This window comes from Chroicocephalus ridibundus, chromosome 2, assembly GCF_963924245.1.
Source record: "Chroicocephalus ridibundus chromosome 2, bChrRid1.1, whole genome shotgun sequence".
Lineage (NCBI taxonomy): Eukaryota > Metazoa > Chordata > Aves > Charadriiformes > Laridae > Chroicocephalus > Chroicocephalus ridibundus.
In genome coordinates this window covers 21979482-22001339 of record NC_086285.1, presented here as the reverse complement: position 1 = coordinate 22001339, position 21858 = coordinate 21979482, and the positions used below count along the sequence as shown (strand labels likewise).

The 21858-nt window shown below is 36.2% G+C and overlaps 1 protein-coding gene across 1 annotated transcript in view; it reads left to right on the top strand.

The window, feature by feature from the left end:
• The window catches only part of MALRD1 (MAM and LDL receptor class A domain containing 1), a 263637-nt gene that overhangs the window by 156495 nt on the left and 85284 nt on the right, over positions 1–21858 (top strand). Inside the window, exon 29 of the mRNA XM_063323881.1 lies at positions 9995–10175. Within this exon, the coding sequence (XP_063179951.1) occupies positions 9995–10175 (181 nt within the window). The remainder of the gene's footprint in view (positions 1–9994; positions 10176–21858) is intronic.

Genomic DNA, 21858 nt, shown 5'->3' with positions numbered 1-21858 from the left:
TGCATTTTAAAAAAGGAATTTAGTCAGTGGTATAAGTTTATTTATCAGATGTGTTCATTAGAATGCATGTTCCTTGCTGAAGTGCATATTCCTTTATTACAGTGATGTTAATTTTGGAATTGAAAATTGGAGAAAAGATATTTCAGAGAGTGAAAATCATCTTAATGCTTTGCACAAAGGAGGAAATTAAAGGGATGGATGGATGGGCTTTGCCATTAACTCTTATTATGAAAACCTGCTGAGACTAATACATGCAGACTATCTAATAAAAGGCTTGAAGGCTGAAATATCAGTATTTCATCTTGCTGTTTTCCTTCTTTCTATAATGCACTGTGAAAATGCAATTATGTGATTTTGTAAGTTATCCTTGAAAGTGAAGCCAATTTTTCATGCATACTAATATACTTATGCAGTATACGTTTTGTCTGGATCAAATAATTTCTTAAAGATACCATTTGATCGTCTTGACGTTTCTTTTCGAAGTGTTTTTATAGAAGGCAGAGAAATACTGAACAGAATTTCTGGTTCCTGTCAAAATAGGACTCTGAAAAATTAGAGAGAAACTTATTTTTAATGTATTCTCTTCGGTGCTGAGACTCATGAATCTTCATTGAAGTCACTGCAACTTGAGTAAGCTCATCACTTACAGAAGCATACCCCTAAAGTAAAACTCACCCTGTTTCATTACTCATCAATAACATTTTCCTGTCTTTTGGGACCACTACTCTGTAGATTGTTGCAGTTCTGTTATCTGCCTTTTTGTTGTTTTCTTCTTTGTTTTGCTACCTCCATTTGCTGAATATTTCAGAATCCTCTAGCATGCATCCCTCACCATCCCTTAGCTTGGTGATGGGAAGTGTACATTTTGAGTTTAAAATCTCTCCCTACATTGAAATTTTTTCTGTTTGTCTCTCCCTCAGAGCTACTCTAGGTGGAGTTAATAATTTTGGAATTACATATTTAATGCAGAGCTTCAACATTCACATAATTAGCAGTAATTTTCTAAATGGAGTAGTAATCTTAACCACAAGTCTCTGTGGGTTATTTAATAGGAGAGACAAATTTTCAAAGCACTAGCTAATGGTGGAGCAGCGAATAACTACTGCTGTGCCCGGATTTTGCTACAGGATTAACAACACGTACAAATGTTTTATTTGGTGTGTTTGCATGCACTTACCAACCTTAGACTTCCCATACAGAATGTGTGTCTTTCTCTAAAATACAGTGGCCTGCCAAAGCTGAGGATAGTTATCGTAATTAGTGCTGTTATAAAGCGCTGCTGAACTGTTTGTTATCTATCTGATCTGTTTGTATCAGTTGATAACTGAATTATCAGCCTGGTGATTGACAGTGTGCCAGAGGATACACGTGCTCATTCATAAGTCACATCTTCATGACCTGATTGTCTGCTCCCATTTTTCTTCATGTCCCCATGAAGAAAAGAGAGAAGACAGAAAGGAAGAAAAAAAGGAAAAGAGGGAAGGAAAGAAAAAAGTGAAAAATTCAAGTCTTGTGTGAACAAATCCTGACTTCATTTCACTCTGACTGATTTAAATAATTTTAATAATTTGATACTGTATATGGATTAATCTGATGTAGAGCTTTTTTGCTTGAATGAAGTATAAGGTCAAACTGTAGAGTTAGGTTACTGTTTTCAAATAATCTAAGCAATATTTTTTAGCAAGTTAAGTTTTAAGAGAAAATCAGTAAGAAGTGAGAAATGAAGAAGAGAGAATCTGTCATGCTTTGAAAATAACTTCAGGTGAAGAAGACACAATCATTCACATTGCTTTCTTTTAAGATAAGAGCTTCTGCTCTACAGCATAGGTCTTCAGTTTTATTGCATTTTAATGTTTGGGGGTTTTTTCAAGCTACATATGAAAGACTTAATCATAGGAAGCCAGATCTTTAAAAAAAAGCAAGGATTCTGTGTAGTGCAGTGCTGAAGTAGCAACAGCCCAAATATATAAGGAAGGTGCTCAGAACCCTCGGAAAATGGGACTTGTTCTCAAGTAATGACACCTAAGTAGATAGGTGATGTTAGAAATGTCAGCAAACACATTCACTGTGCTGTGATTTGGAGAAATACAGCTTCATAGAAGAGGTCTTTAACATATGAGCAAATGAGGAAAAGCTGTGTTTTTTCTTCCTTCCATCTCTTATTTCTTTGATGTACATGTAAAAGTGCAGGACTGCACTCCACTCCTTCTTGAGTAAAAGGAGGAAGCAGGGAAGGAACATACCTCATCATGGGATAATGTATCTTTAAACTACTTGGTCAGCCATCGAAAGGCTTTAATGATGCTACTACATCAAAGAAAGCAAAATTTCATCAAAACTAGGTTTATTAGCGAACTTAATTTGCACACCTTGAAAATACGCTTGATTCTAAGCTAAAAAGAAATAGCCTGAAAAGTAAACTGCCCTCCTGAAATACTCATGTAAAACGGAGGGATCACCATCCATCAAAAGCTAGAGAAATGAGCAGTGACAGTTAAAGTCACATTATGCTTCTTCTATAGTATGTTTCTGCGCTTTGCATAACACATACCTTGTTCTAAAAATTATGGATGGTAACAGGAAGATACTGTTCTCAAAGGAACCTGAAAGAAGAGGAGAAAAGCTTTTTCCTAACATTTTTAAAAAGTATGTAAAAAGAGTTTGACTTTCAAAAGTCTGAAGGTGCTGCAGAAGGAGAAGCCTTTTGATATAGTGAATCCTGAAAGTCTTTTTATAGTATTAATAATAAACAGTTAATATTTTTTGATTAATCATTTGAAAATATTCCGTCTCTGGTTAAAAAGCCCTCAAGTATATTTGGTTTGAAGAGTCCAGGAATATTTAGCAAGTGTTTTTATTGCCTCCATCCATTTGGTAAACCCAGCTTCATTTCCTGTGGCTCTGCTGAAATAAATATCAGATGCAAATGAACCAGGGAAATATTTTGAACCCAGCTCAGAACGTGAATAGAAGGAGCGGTGCAGATCAGGAACAAAATCTGTGTTTCATTGCTGTTTCACTGCAGACACAACAAGGTAGATTGTCTCATAGTGGAACCTTTATAAGTGCATCTGGAATACTTAGTGTATTCTTCTGACAGAAATTGTATTCATAAGAAGTTTCTTTGAAATATCTTGTAACTTAAAATTACATACTCCTCTTGCACGCTTTGGATTCACTTCCTAATATTGTTCTGACTGTGTAAGAAATGTAACCTTGAGAATAATGGTGGTCTCTGCTGTGTAGGAAAAATATTAAATGCAACCACAAAATAAAAGGAATTCTTAGATGGAAAGAAATCCTTGCCTCTCCTTCATTCTTAATATCCCCAGGTGAATTAATGAGGATATTGAGCCCAGTAAGATATACTTTCCTCCTGCAGAAGTTCTCAGAAGAGAGGTTATAAACATTTCAGATCATTCTTCAGATGAAGACAAGCATGAAGAAGATTCTGAATTGCAAAGTAATGCAATCATTAAGAAATAATTCCCCTCAGACTATCAGAAGGTAGATTAAAAATCCTCTCAATACGAATAGGAATTTTCCAATATGTCTAGGCATATAGACATACGGATCTAAACAGGTTATGGTCTTCTTAGAAGTAATTCTGCCGTTGTCTGAGAGTGTTTATCGCGCAGCATGATGGGACAGTGGAAGACCAGGACCCACTGCAACAAGTCAATGGAAAAACATGCCTTTTACTGTTAAGTTTTCCTTAATGATGGCTCATCACCTCAGCTTGACCTTTGACTATGTTCAACCCATAGAGGGCAGTGACATGCAGTTAATAATAACTTTTCAGAGCCTTAAATGAAAACAGTCTCTTTCACATATGTTTTTAGTAGTCTCAGTGTGTGTTTTGGGGAAGAAATTTTCTTAGCTAATCTGTCAATAACATTGGACTTACAGGTTTTCTTAAATTGAGTTTAGGGGATTATGAAGTACAGAATTAGAAAACAGGTTGTAAAAACTACGTTCTGAGGAACTTTCCAGACGTGTTGCCCAGCAGTAGTTTGTACTAATAGTGGACCACATGCCATGAAGAGTTGCAGGTGTTCTTCTGTTGTAGCCCGTGGTCCACTTGTCCTCTAAAGCTTATGGGTATGACCAACAAATAATCTTCTTTAACTGTTTTTGTCCTCAACAAGATTAGGTGATCATTAAGGCTATTGAGACTGCTTGGTCCCTCCCTTCCCACTGTTCTGGGATGGAACAAATAAGCTTATTGCAATCTGGACCTATCGTGAGGACACTATTAATAAATCAGACTAAATTTATCTGTTTTCTGCTACAGGTAGAGAAATATGTTACCAGGTTAGACGGTGTGATACCTAAAGAGCTTTTTGTCTGTTAGGAGGTATAACTGGTAAACATGGTTGTTTCATTTTTGGTCCACGGAAACATTTGTACTATGCTGGACTATGCTGGTGATTGTGTATACATAGCGAATATTCTACCTGATCTTGTGATGACTTTCTGCACCTCTTTTCCTTCTAGGAAGTTCTAGTGGTTCCTACTATTTGCTTAAGGAAAACATCTGAGATCCCAAGAGTAAGAATTATTATAACACTTGGAGTTTTTATAGATAACTCAGTGCTGTACTGTTGCCTCCTGACATTATTTACGTGACAATTAAGTATTAGGTATTGTAACTGAAATATCGATAGGTATATACACATACAAAGATGGGCTTTTGAAAGGACACGTTGATTCACTGGGTTTTCGAAGAAGCTGTGAAACTCTGTTGATCATGGCTAAGAGTCACAGAAGTGCATCCACATCTTAACTGTTGGCAAGAGATTTTTCTAGACTTCACTTGAAAATGAAGGAGAAATATTTACAAAGACCTTTTCCCAGAAGAGGGATGGGGCTCAGGAGGAAACATGGATTTGTACATTTGAATAGGTAATAAATGGTCAATGGATTCCTGTACCATGAGGTATACCAGCAAGGGAAGAGCTTCTTAATAATGAATAAAAGATAACGCTGGGATTATGGTATAAAAGACACTTTGAAACAGTTTATTTTGGTATTACATATAACATTCACCTAGAGAAAGTAAAATCAGTTCACAAAGAGGCAAAATAATCAAAAGAATGGGATGCGTAGATGATAAAACAAGAGTTGCATGAAGGCTTTAGCACTCCTTGACCCATGAGATGATGAGCACTTCTGAATTTTAACTTCTGATGTTCTTTGAGCTGTTACACAGAAAGAATTTACAAAATATTAACATATTAGCACAAAGATTTAGAAGGATTTTAGTAATTATAAAATTACAAGCTTGAGTGGCATGCAGATTGAGGGGTTGTTCACAAAATTTGTAAGAAGAAACATTAAGAAAGACAGATTAAGTTATTTTAGTGGCACTTCCCCTCAGCTGAGGGAGACATCCACAGAAAGATATTGAAGAGACAGTATAAGATTTTAGTTTGAACAGAAAAAAATCTGGCGATTGTCATTTGTTAGCAGTGATGTGTCATTGTTAGCATTTTGCTGTCAAATTACATACCTTGCTAAAAAACTAGCTTTGACCATTTTTTTAAGGCAAAAGTATTTTGCTTGTGCATTCTGTATCAGTGAGATCTGAGACCCTCTCTTCTCTCCTCTTTCAAAGACTTGCATATATCTAATAGACAAATATTATAATCAAGTCTCATAGTTCAGAGCTGCAATTCAGCCTTTTGTTTGGAAAGATAAGGGTATTTCCTTTCACGTACACTGTTTTCTGGATGCTAGTTTTTCATTTTACTTTGGAATACCCTCTTTGGGTGAGGATGGTAGACTGATGGTTTAAGTGATGCAAGGATCTTGTCTATCACTCTGCTTAGCTGGAGTAGAAATGCAGGCAACAAAAGGATGCAAATGGGAAACTAGGTGATGACATGGTTTTAGGAATGTACAGTAGAGTGTGAGATGAACAAATCAGAACTGGAAGGAAGGCCAAGGCAAATGTAATGAGACGTAAGGAAGGTAATAATGTGGCTTTGATACAAAAGTGCTGGTGTGAGGAAAAGAGGCTGGGATTATGTGCAAGCAAGTGTAGTGAAGAAGGAATTGTGGACCCTAGGGTATGATGTGTACAGTGGAGAAGAGGCGTGAAACCTGAGATGTGGATGAATGGCAGCAAGACAGATCACAGCTTTGTTTTTTGGTAAAGGACCACATGTAGCTAGACTCCAGGAGGTTAAGTGGAAAATGGGATTTCTGCCCTGACCAACAGCCAGCATGATCAACCCACACACTCAGAGGCAGCACTGACGCTATCTGCCAAAGCCACAGATCTTAACCGTATTGTATCAGTCTGTTGGAGCATAGAGTTAGATTGGGCTTTTTGCCACCAGCCCAGTTTGAAGAACAATCTAGACACTCAGTATGAGTGTGTGTCAGTAGAAGAATAAGCCTCACAGAAACAGAAAGAAAGGTGACACTGTGGCCTCCAGCCTCCTCTACGCTGGAACACAGTCCTTCTGATTGTCATATATCTCTTTTACATACCTCTCTTTTATATTAATACAAGTATATGGGACTGAAAAAGATCAAAGGATTTCTGGATGCAACGGGCAGGTCAAAGCACAGACTGATTTTTTCTCCCCTCCTCGGGCCGTATTTTTGTTTGTTTTAGAAGTAAACACATTCCAAAGATATGAAAGAAATGCCAAAGCACCAGACAGATTAAATAGCTGGAGAATGCAGAAAACAAAACAATAATTCATGAAATGGAATCTGCAAAGCTTACAAACGATGATCTTCTCATGCCAAGTATGTATCCAGAAGAAGTGTATAGCTTACACCCCTTAGCCAAGCCAGCTCTACTGTCTGGGCCCAGGGAGAAGAGGAGAGCCAAGCTTCCTGCTTGTCTCCCTTTCCCACCTCTTCCTTGGCTGTTTCATGCAGACAATGTGCAGGGCTTGTGTTTTTGAAGGGATTTTTCACTCTGGATTAGAACAGCATTCCTGCAGTTATGCAAGGGATGAGCTTGCTTTTCATTTTGTTATGTAGATGTGTAGCTGAGCAAGTGAAAAATCAGCCTTTCATGCTTTATGAAGTTCTGCTGTTGCATGGGAACTGCCACTGTTGAACCCAGACAGGAAAAGAAATGTGTCTCTCTCCTGCATTTTATTTGTGTACGGATATTCAGGAATTTGTGAACTGCAAGGAGACTCCCATTTCTGTTGTAAAGTTTCTACCTGAAAAAAATTCTTTCTAGCAAAAAGTTTTCTACGTATTTCAGTGTCTCACTGTGGGGAAAAAATAACCCAGTTCCTATAACTGCATAAACACTTGATACTTTATGGTTATGACACCATATTTCTAAAGTATGTGATCAGTGTTACTTGGTACTTGCAGCATACGTTACTCAAAAATCAGCATGACAAATGTAACATAAGTCTGAACAGAATGTAATAAAATAAAATATATTGTGAAATCAATCGATATCAGGCTAACAGCAGAAGTGAGGCTCGTATTCTAGTTAACTGTGCTACATTTAACATTTCCAGATTTTGTATAAATATTTATATCTCTATATTTTAAGAAGTTCCACTGACTTCTGTGCATCCAAACTTAAACGCATGTAATTTTTTATAGATTTGGGCCTTGATGTTGGGATAGATACAAGTTCTGAATTTTTCTATCTCACTTAAACGCACAAAAGTAAAGGATTTCCCTTATCATTTAGTATTACTATTATCCACTTCATTTTAAGTCTCCTAAATTCACCACTAGTGTACAGCACTGAATTGCTTTTGTAAAATGAATCAGTAATTTCTTGTAAATATTTTTTGGGAAATTTTCGCATTCCAAATAGTTCTCAAGGGCAGACAGAAGAGGTTCTAGAGACAAAAAATGGACTAAATGTTAAAACTTTTTGAAGTTTTTTTTCTCTTCCATGTTTCCATGTATTTGTTAAAGCCAAATGGAACTCATCATAACTATCCATTTTATTCGTGTAATGGATAGATGGAAGGTGTTTCCAGACTAAACAAATTACCCCAATAAGTAATGCTTTTTTGGGGGTTATTCAAAAATATCAGAATCAATTGAATAGATACTGTTGAGTTACTGAAATAGTTAAATTGTTGACTATATAATTGATGAACAAGGAAAATATGGTTAAAGTTAAGTTATGTTTGAAGAACTGTTTTACCACTGTTAAAATCAGTTTTGATTACTGTATCTACTCTTTTTTATCCCAGTGTTAATATAGAGTCCTCTATGCTGTGTTTCCAGGTTGAAATCCAAGTGAAACTTTTAGAAAGGGTCTCACGTTCATTCTGATTGCCTGTTCCCCTCAATTCCATTGATTATAGGCCTGAAAGGGGCTTGGCCTTCCCTATAAAAGAATGGATCTCTGACATGATGGCACATAAATAACCAGGAGTCTCACTGGGAGAGATACACTGAGAAAATCATAACCAGTTGTCATCGACTGAGAAATTAGTGGTGCAAAGTGCTAGTGAGGCCCTGTTATATTAGTCTTTAATGGAGCGCATCATTGGCTTTAAACCAATGAGACATAATGGAAGATGCAATGTCTAAACTTGCCTCTGTAGGTGCTTGTGTGCTCAGTCATCGTGACTTCTGAAGGGCTTCTATTGCTGTTGCTCCAGCACCATTAGTAGTGTAGAGCGATGGGGTTGTTCAGCTGAATATGGATTATGGTTTTACATGCAGTTATGGAGATGCTTCCCTGTGTTTTATTTTGTATTTAGCAATTTAAAACAATTATCAGTTTTAGCAATTTATTGTTTTCAACTAACTCCTTTACAGTTAATGATGACTTTCCAGAACGCCATCATCAAGCCACGATTCAGTATCTCTATGCTTGGTAGGTCTGAGGACCTCCTTCTAAAAGATACCAAGAATTCTATGAATTCCCTGATTCAGAAACAGTTAATATATTTTTGTGCATACTTGTCTGCACTTTCCTATTCAGAATACAATACCTAAAGCTCCAAACTTCATTTCCTCATCGTAAATATGCATAAGACAATCTTATTAACATAAATCTGATCTAACAGGTTCACCATGTATAAAGAAATGTGATTAATTTGCTTCCCTGCCTATTTTTACTGTCATCTCTGTTTTCCTTAGGTTTTGTTTGTTCATGTTCTACTTTCTTAGAACCCTTGTTGTGCATTACATTTAGCTGCTTGATGCATTGCGCAGTGTTTTTATTAACCCTAGCTGGAGTACTAATGGGTTTTGATAAGAAAAGACTAGTAAAAATTTTCTCATTTACAATTTGGATGATTAGTCACATAGTCATAAGGAAAAATTAATTGTGACATATACAAAATTTTGCAAATATTTACTTTTGGTGCCATCATATATATGTGTCATTTATTCACAGCAATTGAAACTGGTGCATCTGCATTCCAATACTACTATTAAAAAATGAAGCATGTTGTTTGCTGCTGACTTGCCCGTTACGTTATATGATGGGACACTTAAAGAAAAGCCTTAAAATAAATCAGCGTATTTAAAAGTCAGAATGCTCCTAATTACCTTCAAATAAACTACACTAAGCATATGATTACCTTATACTTGTTAGCTTTTTCTCCCTTATACTATCATTGTAACAACTTTTAAAAGATTTTACCTATCTATACCCTAATTTTAAAATGGTAGACTAACCTTGCGGCCAGTAATATATTCCAAACATGAAGAATGAGCCTCAGAATTATATAAAGTTAAATACAACTCTACCAAAGGGACTGTTTTGGAGTTCAATCATACACATAGTAATTTCTGTACCAAGAGTCCGTCTACTGTTGATGTTTATGTGTGTTTTATGGTAATCATCTCATTTTGCTGCTTTTCCTATTATCCAAGCAAAGCATATGTTTACCATTGCTTGACAAGAATGTCAAGGTGTGTCTTGCAGTCTTGTCCCTGGTTTTTTGAGTTCTTTTTTTTTTCCCAAAAACTGTTATTTGATAATCCATACTTACGTGTATCTTACTATATTTATTTTTTTTCCAAACTTCAGACTGATGACGGGATTGTGAAAATATGGAGTGAATCAGGAAATCATGGTGACGAGTGGAACAAAGTCGAGTTACACTTGGGGAAACTGAGGAATTTTGAAATTATCTTTGAAGGCATTCGCACCAGAGACCTAGGAGGAGGAGCCGCAATAGATGACATAGAGTTCAACAACTGCACCACATGTAAGTTCAAGAGGGATGCTAAGATCAAGAGGGAAGTTTCTAGAGGGATGCTAGAGATGTAGGATGTTCTTGCTTGTTTTTAAATACATCATGGTTTTCCTGTTTTTATCATAACGTCACTGTTCATAAAATCAGTTATGAGTACACTGTTTTCAGTCTTATAACTTCAATACCATTTTCTACTCACACAGAAAGTCTTGTATTAGTGCAGTGTTCTCACACTAAATTATTGCAGGTAAATCCAAGAAATGCCTGAGTTTTCATTTCCTTAATTTATTTGGCTTCGTGTAAGAATTTTCCGTCTTTAATTCATTGGTAAATTACTGAGTCTCTGATGGTGTATATAGTCATTTTATATAAATTATTTCAGATTATATCAAGTGAAGCCTGTGGTCTCACTGTTTATCATAAAGGCTCTTGCCATAAAAATGAGTTGAGACCACAAATCAACCATTGTCACTTTTCCTTTTCCCAGTTCAGTTCGAGTGTGAAGGCCAGCAAAGCAAAGAAAAGCTTTGATTCCTTCACAGGGTACTCACTCTATTTAAATCTTTTTGTGGACATAGGCTAAAATAGGAAAGATAAAAACTGGATGGATTGTGGCTTCTATCAAGGAAGGAGGTGGTCTTTACCTCTGCTAAGAAACAGTCTGACACAATATAAGTGGATTTTTTGAGTGAAGTAATCATTGCTGATGCCATGTATCAACGCTATATGAGTTTTGGGGAAGATTTTTGGGCAAGCTTTAACCTCCTGCTGTGGTCTGGATGCCAATTATCAACTGCAGTATGGAAAATGCACTTCTGGAGAGCATCTTTTGATCTAGTTTCACCTGGAAAATGCAAGTTTTGTGTTAAGAAATTGCTCTGTGGTGTAAACCAAAGAATGGAAACTGGATACAACTTGGGACCTACTTCAGAACTGCACTTTAGTAAAACTCTAAGGCAGATATGCTCTTAAAAGGTCTTCCAGGGACATGAAAGCTAGTGATTCCCTTATGCTTTTTCTAAGTGTTTCATTGTCCCCATTGCTACACACGTGATTATTCTCCAACGGACAAGGGTAGACAGAAAATGATGTCCTGGTAGGTAATGAGAGGTCAACGTTCCCCTACCACCTTGAATAGCAAAGAGGATGCTGATCGCTCTTGCAATTTTTTGCCAAGCTGTGGGTCTAGTTAAATCACATTTCTGGGATCCTATCCCATTTTGGGGCTAGAACAATTTAAACACTTCATTTCACAGTCAGATTCATGAAGGCATTCAGAAAATAAAAATAGCAAGATTTATTTTTCTAAGGAAGAAGAAAACTCCCTGGTAAATTCATAGAGATGATATCAACATACCTTCACATAACAAAAAAAATATTTCTGCTTACTCTTAAGCTCACATATTTTATAATAACCCGAAAATAGACATTATATAAACATAACTGGAAATATTCCACAGAGATGTCATTGCAAGGAAGGAAATTGTTTCAATAGGGAGTTGGAAAGCTGTCATATGAAGGATTTTAAATCTCTTAAAATACTAAGACTGCTGAAATTTACATTGGTTTTAGTCTATGACCCCATAAATCTGAATGTTAATAGTGTTATATAACCAGTGTTGCATTAAAATACCTTTGCACTGAAACACTTCAGAAAGTAACTAGGGTTTATTACCATATAGCAACTATTTGGTTTACAGCGCTGCTTCGGCAAGAAGCTCTATTGGGAAAGCAGTTGCACCATGTGCTCTGACTACTTTCACATATTTACAGCTTTGGCATAATGATATTCCTGTGTATTTTGCAAAAAAATATTGTTTATGAAGATGGATGATTCAGAGGAGGCTTTTCTCATAGAATTTTGAAATACACAGTTGGAGCTCAATATACAACACAAATACACCTTTTTTAAAGATGGAATTAGAAAAGTTAGAAACCTGAGATGCTAATCCTTTATAGAGCTGTCATTTGTATGGTGAACGTTTTTGCAATGTAATAAGGTACAATCTTTATATAATCAGGAAACGCTCACTTACAGCATCTCCAGTAGTGTACGATAGGTAGAGCAGAATATCGTTAAAGTTTAGGTGCATGTATCCTATGGGAATGGGTTTATGCTTATCTCTTTGCTCTTCAGAAGGATAAGAGCCCTGTCATGTATTTGCTTTTTAACTGTATGTACGTGCATGTGTGCAAATGCGTGTCTATAAAAAACCAAACCAAACAAAAAAACCCAAAAAAATGACATGCCCCCCCCTCTTTTATTTCCTTGTCTCTATAACGGTATTTGAGCTCAAGCCAAAGTCAAGAGGGAATCATTTCATTGTCTTTAGTGCCTTTCATATCAGTTCCATGTAAGAGCTCCGTGATTTTTTTTCCTTCTACTCCACAAGTTGAGATCTGCTTGCTTAAATTTCTTGAGACTTTTGGTATGCTGACCTTCCTGTTGGCATGATGACATGAAGGATCTTGGTCTGACCTTTTTCATTCTTGTTGTTATTGATTCTTTACCTTTGTAGAACAAACAAACAAAATACATTTTGCCAGATTCTCAAAAATAACATTTCAGTCTGACCCAAGACTGGGGCGTGCAGGACAGAGAAAGCATGTCATGTCTAAATTGGTTTTTTGCAGCGCAGGGTTCACAGTTTTATTGTGTCTATTGTAACAAAGCTAAAAGACGGTAAACACAATCTTGCTGTGGCCAAACTCAAGGAGAAGAGTAGCATACAAACCAGAAGGGGTCAGGGGCTTCTTCTCAACAAAATGACTTGATTTACAACACTTATTCATGTACTGTGTTTGTAGCTGCAGAATTAGTGAGCTAGACACATAGCCAGGGTCCTCTAAGGGAACGGAAGGCCACATCCATATTCTCCACTGAGACTTATTAGGTTACGCTAAAATCTTATATAATATTATGGATATGCTAGCCACAGTAATTACATAAGCAGAGGAAAAACCTAGAAGATAATTGAAAATAATTAGAACTTAAATAGTATGTTTGAAATAAACAAAAAGGAATGGAAAGGAGAAAGCCTTAAAGTGCATGGAAAAAAAATTGAATATTTATCTGCTTCCCAGCAGATGGATGTAGTGGCGAGGAAGAATGTTAGAGCAATTCTGGACCTTTCAGATATTTTGGCATAACCTCCTCCTCACAGACTGTCCTTTTGGAAGCTGCTGAATGGGATTCCTGGATCATGGTTTGCAGTCAACACAATAAAATAATTGCCTCTCTGCAGAAATAATGTACTCAAATGGAGAGAGTGAAGAGGGAAGAGAGAGACAGTCTGCGTGAGGATTTTTGACACGTGACTATTAGAACTGCTTTTATCCAATATGGTAATATTCAATGGCTAGAGCAGAGTTTAATAAATCCAAAGACTTTTTATTGTGCATGTGCTCTCCTTCAGCTTGCTTTCATATAGTGTGTCATAGCAAGAAGCGGTACACATCATAAGGGAATCCGCAGGGAAGTGGATTAGCTCTGCAGTCTTTGCTTTTCACTTTCCCGGCTGTGATTTACAAAGCTCATGTTATATGAAGTTTTTCAACCAACGAAAGAGAATCTTTTCACTATTTCCTTTTAAAAAATAATTAGTTAAAAGTTTCTATATCAGCAGAACACTACAGATAACTTTATTTATTATGATCTGAGCTTCTGGGGCTCTATCCTGCAAGGCTCATTTCCCTCAGCTCTCACTGATTTCTATGGAAGTGAAGGTCAAGAAGCAACTGTGGATTTATTGAAAATGTGAGAGGTCTTGGAAATATCGTCAGAGATAGAAAAAAAAGAAGGTATAAAAGAGTCTTATCAGTTGGTTGTGAGAGGATAAGTTATGTTTTGATAGCAAAAATAATTTAAATTCCAAATCTGATATCTTTTTATTTTGCAGTTTTAATTGAAAAATGTCAAAAACAGTGAAGTCACATCACAGCCAGAGGAAGATTGTTCTTAATATTAATTAATCTATTGATTAATGACGTTTGATTTTTTTTTTTGCCTTCTTGTACAATAATTCTTTATATAATTTTAGTGACAGACTACCCTATGTGACCTGAATGGAGTTTAGAGTGGTCACCTCTTGCACTTTTTAATAATTGACTTTGACCATGCATTAGATTATTTGCAGGTGAGAAAAAAATACCTGCAATTTTGCCTTAATAAAAAGGTGAAATACCTGTGAGTATTATGCAGAATAATCCCTAATGATAATTCTATTTTTGAGATTTCTGACACTTATCTTTATGATAACATCTTCTAAAAATGCTGTCAGAAATAAGCTGTGGGCTGGTAACCTTAAAGAGCACTTCAAGCATTATTGAATTGCTTTTCCAGCTGATGGCTCACTGTCATATAATAGTGAATCAAGAGTGCAACTCGTCAGACATGCTGTTGCCACTAGGCTGAATTTTGTGCATCTGTAATTTTAAAGAAAAGGTATCTTGTACTCCAGATACAAAACACAGACTTTAAACATGAACACACACCTGACTCAAGCATATCATATATACTGATTTTGGCATCCCAGGGCACTACCTGAAAAACCAACAGTGAAAGATAAATGAAAATAAATGACTCATAACTCTAAATTCAACTTTAACATAAATTTCTAGAATAGTTGATTATTTAGTTGATATATATATATATTCATGGTCTGGTAATTCAGTGTGATAGAAGTCCAGGAAGAAGAAAGAGCCATTAAAGCTCCAGTGATCTTTGTGGATTCTGTTTGGGATTAGACTTCACAAGATTTTCTTCTCATGTTTAAGGTAAATAGGGTATATATTCAGTCATACTTGAAGTGGTATTAAAATTATATTCAGTTTTTAAAAGAAAGCAAAATCAAAATGCCTCGGTACTCCTATTAATAGGAAATTGATTTACCAAATTGAGCTGAATAGAATTTTTCTTTCAACTGTAATAAAGCTTGCTTTGCCTGGTGGCAAACCTTTTCTTTCCCTTTCTCCTCTTACATTTGTATTCCTCCTCACCTACTATTTATGGCAAAGACCATAGGTGAAGTTACTGCAATCCTTTGAACAGCCTTGCTTCCATGCTCCCATAAACAAGAAGCTTTGAAAGTCTCAGCAGAGAAATCCTTTCTCATTAGAATTCCATCCTGGCTTTGCAGATCAGAGAGAAAACAACTAAAACATCCTAGTGTTTGGGTGCGTAGGCCAATTCTTTTAATTTTTAAAATAAACCAGTGTTCTCTTTGAATCCTCAGCTATGTATCATGCAAAGCTTTACATTTAGTGGAGAATTTAGTTTCTTCTGCTCAGACACTTGAGAAAAGTTCAAGCTCTTGTAACAGAAATATTCAGTACAAACCTGGCCCTGAAGTGAGAAGGAAGGGAGTTCAGGCAGAGAAAACTGCCGGAGCCGATTTAGTCACTCAAGATGTACATTTGTATTCAGCCAGAATGTATGTCCAGTTACCTGGGTTGTTTTATCTTTTTCTCATTCTTTTGTTCCTCTCCAAAATATCTTAATGTTTTATGATGTTTTTCACCTGTTTTTATAAATAGGTCAATGTCAGGGTATTCTGACATGGAACGCTGGAATTGCATCACCAGGCTAAAAGTTCTCAGTAAAGATGCTAAAATAAATTACAAAATTCTTATTTTTTAGTCTAATGTTCAGATGTTCAGAATTTGCCTCTAGAAGGAAATCATTCTTTGATTTCATGCTGAGCTGTCAATTTAAAAATTGCTGATATCCATTGAGTCTGCTTCATTGTAGAGGAAGAAAGCTCATTTTGAGAAGTCTAGTAGTTTTTCGTAGCCTTAAGTTAATTTATGTTACTGTAACATAAATTAACATGAATGTGCTTTATCCTTTTTGAGTGAAAATCTTACTGAACTCAGATTTCATTACACTCAGCAGAGGGTACAGATGACGCACAATTTGGTTCTAGGCAAGAAATAAACCCCGTTCTGGAAACGTGAAAATCAGCCACAGCTGCCTTCCGCAGGACATCCCGAATGTCCACGTACAAAGGACTCCATGGGGAAAGCAGTGTGCTCAGGAGGGATGCAGGGGAAATACAGGTTCCCTCAACCCAGCTTGCCAGGGCTGCTGCAGTTACACTGGGGGAAGACTTGAATTCCTGCTCAAGTCACGCTGTGCACAAGGCGATTGCTTAAATAGTATTGCATATTAAGACTTTCTATAAATCTATGAAAATATATAAATTCATTTTTACTGAAGAAGCAAATATTATATAGCCTGGCTTCAGGGAATGAATAATATTGCATTGGACAGTTGTCTTTGAAAAAAAAATAAAAGAAAGGAAAGAATATAAATGTGGCAGCAGCTTGAAAGTCACAGCATTCTCTACTTTTTGTTGCACTGTACAGTGGGCATTTACACGTCTATAATACTCGGGGACTGTTTGAGATTATGCACAAAATGCACAAGAGCTTAACCAAAAGATTTTTTGGCCACCTTTCCTTGATTTGGCAGCTCTCAGATTCTCATTAGGAAAACATCTGAGGTCATTTGCCACATATTTTGAATATGAGAAACAAGTGTTAGCTTTTACCTCATTTTTCATGAAGAGAAGTCAGCCTTTTTTTCAGTTTCTGTTTATCTCATATGAATCTCCTGAAAACAAGTTACTGACTTCAGAGATACTTTGGTTTGGTGGTAGATTGCTGCAAATGCAACTTTTCAGTATAATATTAAAATCTCATCATTTTGATATTCAGTTCACATATTGCTTACTCTCCATATCCAATGGTATATTCCTTAACTCCACATATTTTGAATGGGGCAAAAGTGAAGGCTGCTCAAGGCTAGCAAAATATAGAGGGTAGAGATGGCTGGGTTTGAAATTTTTTTTTTAACCTCACAATCATTGTCTATAAAGGTGGTGCTGTAAGAACGAACACTGCCCCAGCCTGGGTTAATTTTCATATGAAATTGCTGTAGAAGGTAGGTACCTTTCCAATAGGAATGAACTGCATATAACAGTTGATCTTCTGTAACCCATCATATGCCTCCGTGCAATACGACACCCAAGATGAATTTCACATCTAATGATGATTTTGTACAGCCAGGAAGAACATTTAGCTGAGGAATTGCCCCCTTGTTGCAAATAACTGTGACTTGCACCTATGTGCCGTACTCCGTTGGTCTGCCACACCACCACCTGTGGACCACACTAGGACAAGTCCATGTATAAAAAAAATACAATATTCATTTGAGATGATAAAATATCTGTGATAAGGGGGGAGAGTGCTATGATTGAGTGGTTTGCATTGATTCTGCATCACAGTGGAAACAACAGCTTGACAGTAATTTTGTAGAGTAAATATCACTGAAAAGCTCTGAAAATAATCTAGTCAGCTGAAATTTCTGAGACATAATCTAGCTGCAATCAGGATGGAGGGGAGACAGGCAGGGGAGACACGACCAAGCAGTAGAGAACACATCAAATTGCTTCAGGAGGAGTTTTTCTCTGTTTGAACATGTTCATAATTACCAGGAGAAAAAATTTTCTGTAAAAGCAACACTTGATTTATCTCCTTTTCTCTCTTTCTGTTACCACGTGCAGGCTCCAAAGGCATAAAGCCTAGAATACCAGACCCTCACTTGTTGCCCAGTTCTCAGTGCTTCTCCCTAGTGTCTTCTTAAGCATTAAGCAAATTAAAGCAGCTCCCTGTATGAGGGTATTTTGAGCAGGAGCTCCTTATCCTGCTGATACATCCTACGCTAAGGCCAGTCTTTCAGTCTTAATCAAGTATAAAAATTTCTGCCCTTGTCTGGTATGGGTTTTTATACTCCCATGATATCAGCACTAGAAGTTGAAGAGAATTTTTTTTCATGTCTTTTGTATTGCTTCATTTAGAGAAATTTGTACGTTTCCAGAACTATGGATGACTGTTTTATTCTTACAGTTTTTTTGGTGGCCTTAGGCACCATAATGCTGCTTGCCTTGAGCATCTTTAAATCCATTGGCAGGCTTTTGTATCTACAGGTGAAATTCTTTCCTAAGAGTCATTACAATTTGTTAGATGTGCTGTTTATGTCAGAGACAATGCATATCTTTGAATTAAATCTGGCCTTTTAAACGACACATTATGTGAGGACAACTCCCTATGGTTTTTGAATTGAAAAATAACCTTATTTGAAATGATATCTAGCTTGCATGAGTAGAAACTTTTCATCTAGTTTTCCCTGCAAAAGATTGCCAAGGTCATCCATGGACATAAACATCATTGATGAGTTTGCTAATAGAGTTTTAATGTTCTATAAAAAGTCATGTAGAAAAGGGTACTGAACAATTGGGGTAAGCAAATGAAAAGCTTGAGGCAAACTGTTTCATAATTTCTGAACTTCAGAGTACTGAGCACAGTTGAGTTCCAGTTCTAATGAAACCTTCTAGGAGCTTTCATTTCATGCATTTTAATTTAAACAAAAGGTGAAACTTGGAAAGTCAAGTTACTTTCATTGAGTAATATTTTCAACAAAACATTTTTAATTTTTTTATCTGTGATTATTCCTGTGTGTACTCTTACTGTACAATCCAATTAAAAAAAAAAAACAACAAAACCAAAAAAACCCAAAAACCAAATAATAGAAAGAGGTGAATTTTCAATTTTAATTTGAAAAATTTTCTACTGAGAAAGGGCCTTAATTTCTAAAAAAGATAAATAGGGATGGAAAAGTCTAATTTTCCTTGAATATACATTAGATGTTACATTTCATGCTGTCGACATGGTGATGTTTTACTGTTGAGTGAGTACATGCATTCCTCTTGGAGAGAGCAGAGAAGATGATACTCTTGGTAAACAGCAGCTCTGTGTAGTTGACTTTGAGTTATGTGTTGCTTTTCAAAACAGCTCAAGGTCTTGCTCACTGCAGCCTTTAGCAGCCATAACTCAGGATTTACCCAATACCTGTCACAAGCACATAACACTGGCCAAACATAACCTCTGACAACCTTTGTTAAGTCTTAAACGTTGTAATGCAACACAGGAAGAGCACCTCTTCTTTATGGCTATCTGATCAATCAGTTCTTTCGTGATAAGTATTTTAAATAGAAGAACATTCATCGTGTCAACCTAATACCCAATCTGTGAAACTTACTGGTACCTATCAAACCAGAAGATTTTTTGCAGTTATCCATTTTGTCTCAGACAGTCAAGATCCATAGCTTATAGAGATGATATTTGGTCTGTGTGGTTGTTTCCATGGTTTTACATGTAATGGGTATCACTGGAATATTTTCATCTTACAAAACATTGGTAAAAGAATGCTCTTGCACTCAGTGTCAGAGAAAAGTCACTGGTCCAGTGCTGTCCTATAGTAGCAAACTTAAAAGAAAGAAGACTGTTTTCATGAGCTCTTTCATAGACTATCTTTTCCTGGTAACTCAAACAAAGTGTCTGGGGTAATAGTGTTGTAGTTATCAGTTATCTCCAAATGAATCTTGTTATGACTATAAATTCTGGGAGTACCATATGGGCTCGTTTTCCACAGACAATATTTACTGGAGATGGATAAAAAAATATAGCGTGTGATGTATCCACAGTAGAGTCACAATTTATTTATGGTGTGCACGATGTGCACCTGTGTCTTGCTTGTTTTCTATCTATGTACAAACACACACATGTATTCTTGCCAGGGAAGGTCTTATCTTTGCTGGTATTCAGAGCATTACATTGTACAGAACCAAATATGTAGAAAGGAAAGTGAGTGTAAGTAAATGAAAGTTCTTTGGCAACCATCATTAACATGCTTCTTTTGTAGGGTTTAGTGATCCAAAAGCCAAGCTAGTCCTATTGGTCTCTTAAAAACTACTTAGAAGTTATACAGCTCTTCACTGCATCAGTCCAAATTGTGCTTAATTGAAAAGTGATATCCTGTGTATGCTTTTTCCTTTTCAAGTGCTGCCATTTCATTTGGCATAGGGATTTGCATGACATGTAGTCAGTAGTTACGGCTTCATCTAAAATATGTCCTGTGCTAGTTTCTTGTGGTGTCCTGGTTTTCAGGAAATGCTATAGTTCCAAGGGGAAACCAAACAAATGGGTATGATAAACCATTAGCATTTTGCTATGCCATAATAATTGTTTGAATATTTTTTTTTAATTTATGAGAGTCTAGTCCCCAAGTGTTTACTGTAAGGGAAAAAAGGTGGTTTACAAGGATATGTGCTGTGGCCTGTCAACTTTGATCTAGGAGAAAATCAACAGTTTAATTCCTCCACTGATTCTAGTTATTCTAGTAGTTATTTCTCAGCTGATTTAAAGCTCGGTTGTTATCGTAAGCTATGAAATGCTTCTTTGTGTTTTTGTGGTTTATATTCTATAGTATTTTGTTTGGGTATTTTTTGGGGGGGTTGTTATCTATATTCTCTTTTTGTGGGAAAGGAATGGATTGTGGTCTTTTCATTTGCAGCATATTCATATAGTCTTCAGACCCCACAAGTTTATGGACTGAATAATCGTAGAAGAGAGAGCAAAGCATAATGAAAACCAAAAGTAACTTCCCCAAGAAATTTGCAAGAGCAAATCTGTTGGAGCCTCTGTTCTCGTAAAAAGAAAAAAACCCGAATACACACTCCCCTCGGTTTTTATAGCTCTATGCCCTTCCTTTAAAACTCATCCTATGCCTGTATACCAACAATCCATGTCTGTATGGATGTTTTACATGGTGTAAGACTATGTGTAGAACTGAGCAAACAATGGATTGTTTAGGTTAGTGGCTAAACAAAAGGTTTGGAAGAAGGCGATGTCAAAAAAGAACATTTATAGCTTTTTCCATTAAGTGCAAGTTTAACTCTTAACCCTGTGTTGTTGCTTTATTTAATATTACCTCGCTTACGTGTTTAAACTAAAACAAAATTTTAGTTCTCCTTTCCTATTTTGCTTCAATGAGAATGTCGTTCCTCAGTCTGTAAAATTCAGGAAGCACCTCTATTTGGGGAGATTAATACCCTGACAACAGCTTCCCCTTCTGGAAATATGGGTCTGCAGAAAGGTAAATATCAAGGTGTCCTGTCCAGACTGTGTTTAATGACGTGTCACATTTTAGTCATGTTTGAAGGAAAAAATGAAACATATTACAATGAATAGAGTCAAAATACTTTCTCCTAAATGTTTTATTGCACAACTTGGAGCTCTAGATTGAAAAACAATCTTAGGTTAATAGGAGTACATCTTAAATGTTGCATTTGGGATTATCAGAACTGTTTCAATTAGTACTAGCTGAAATTATACACCCAGTGCACTGAACTCAAAAATAATTAATGTAAGTTTCTTTATAGTCTGACAGTTCAGAGATGGCTGAATCTCAGCAGTCTTTGGCTTTGACCCTAGTGCTTTATGTGCAAGTTACTAACTTTCATTTTATGACACGATTTTCACTCACTTTCAGAGATGATCAAAAATTGTTGTAAAACAGATCCTCATACTAAATCCCATAAGAGGAATTTCTGGGCAGTTCACACACTCAGAGAGGAAGTTTCTCTAAAGTCTTCAAAAATGTAAATGTCTTATAAAGGCTTTAAAAGTTTATGCATTATGTAAATATTGTATAACAGTGATTTTTCTCAGTTTAAAATGTTCTTATTTTCAAAATGATGTTCTGTAATTATGAGCAGAACAAAGCCTTTAGCCTGTGTACTTTTCAACAGCTCACAGATCCCTTTTTTATGGAACATGCAGAACAAATACACTG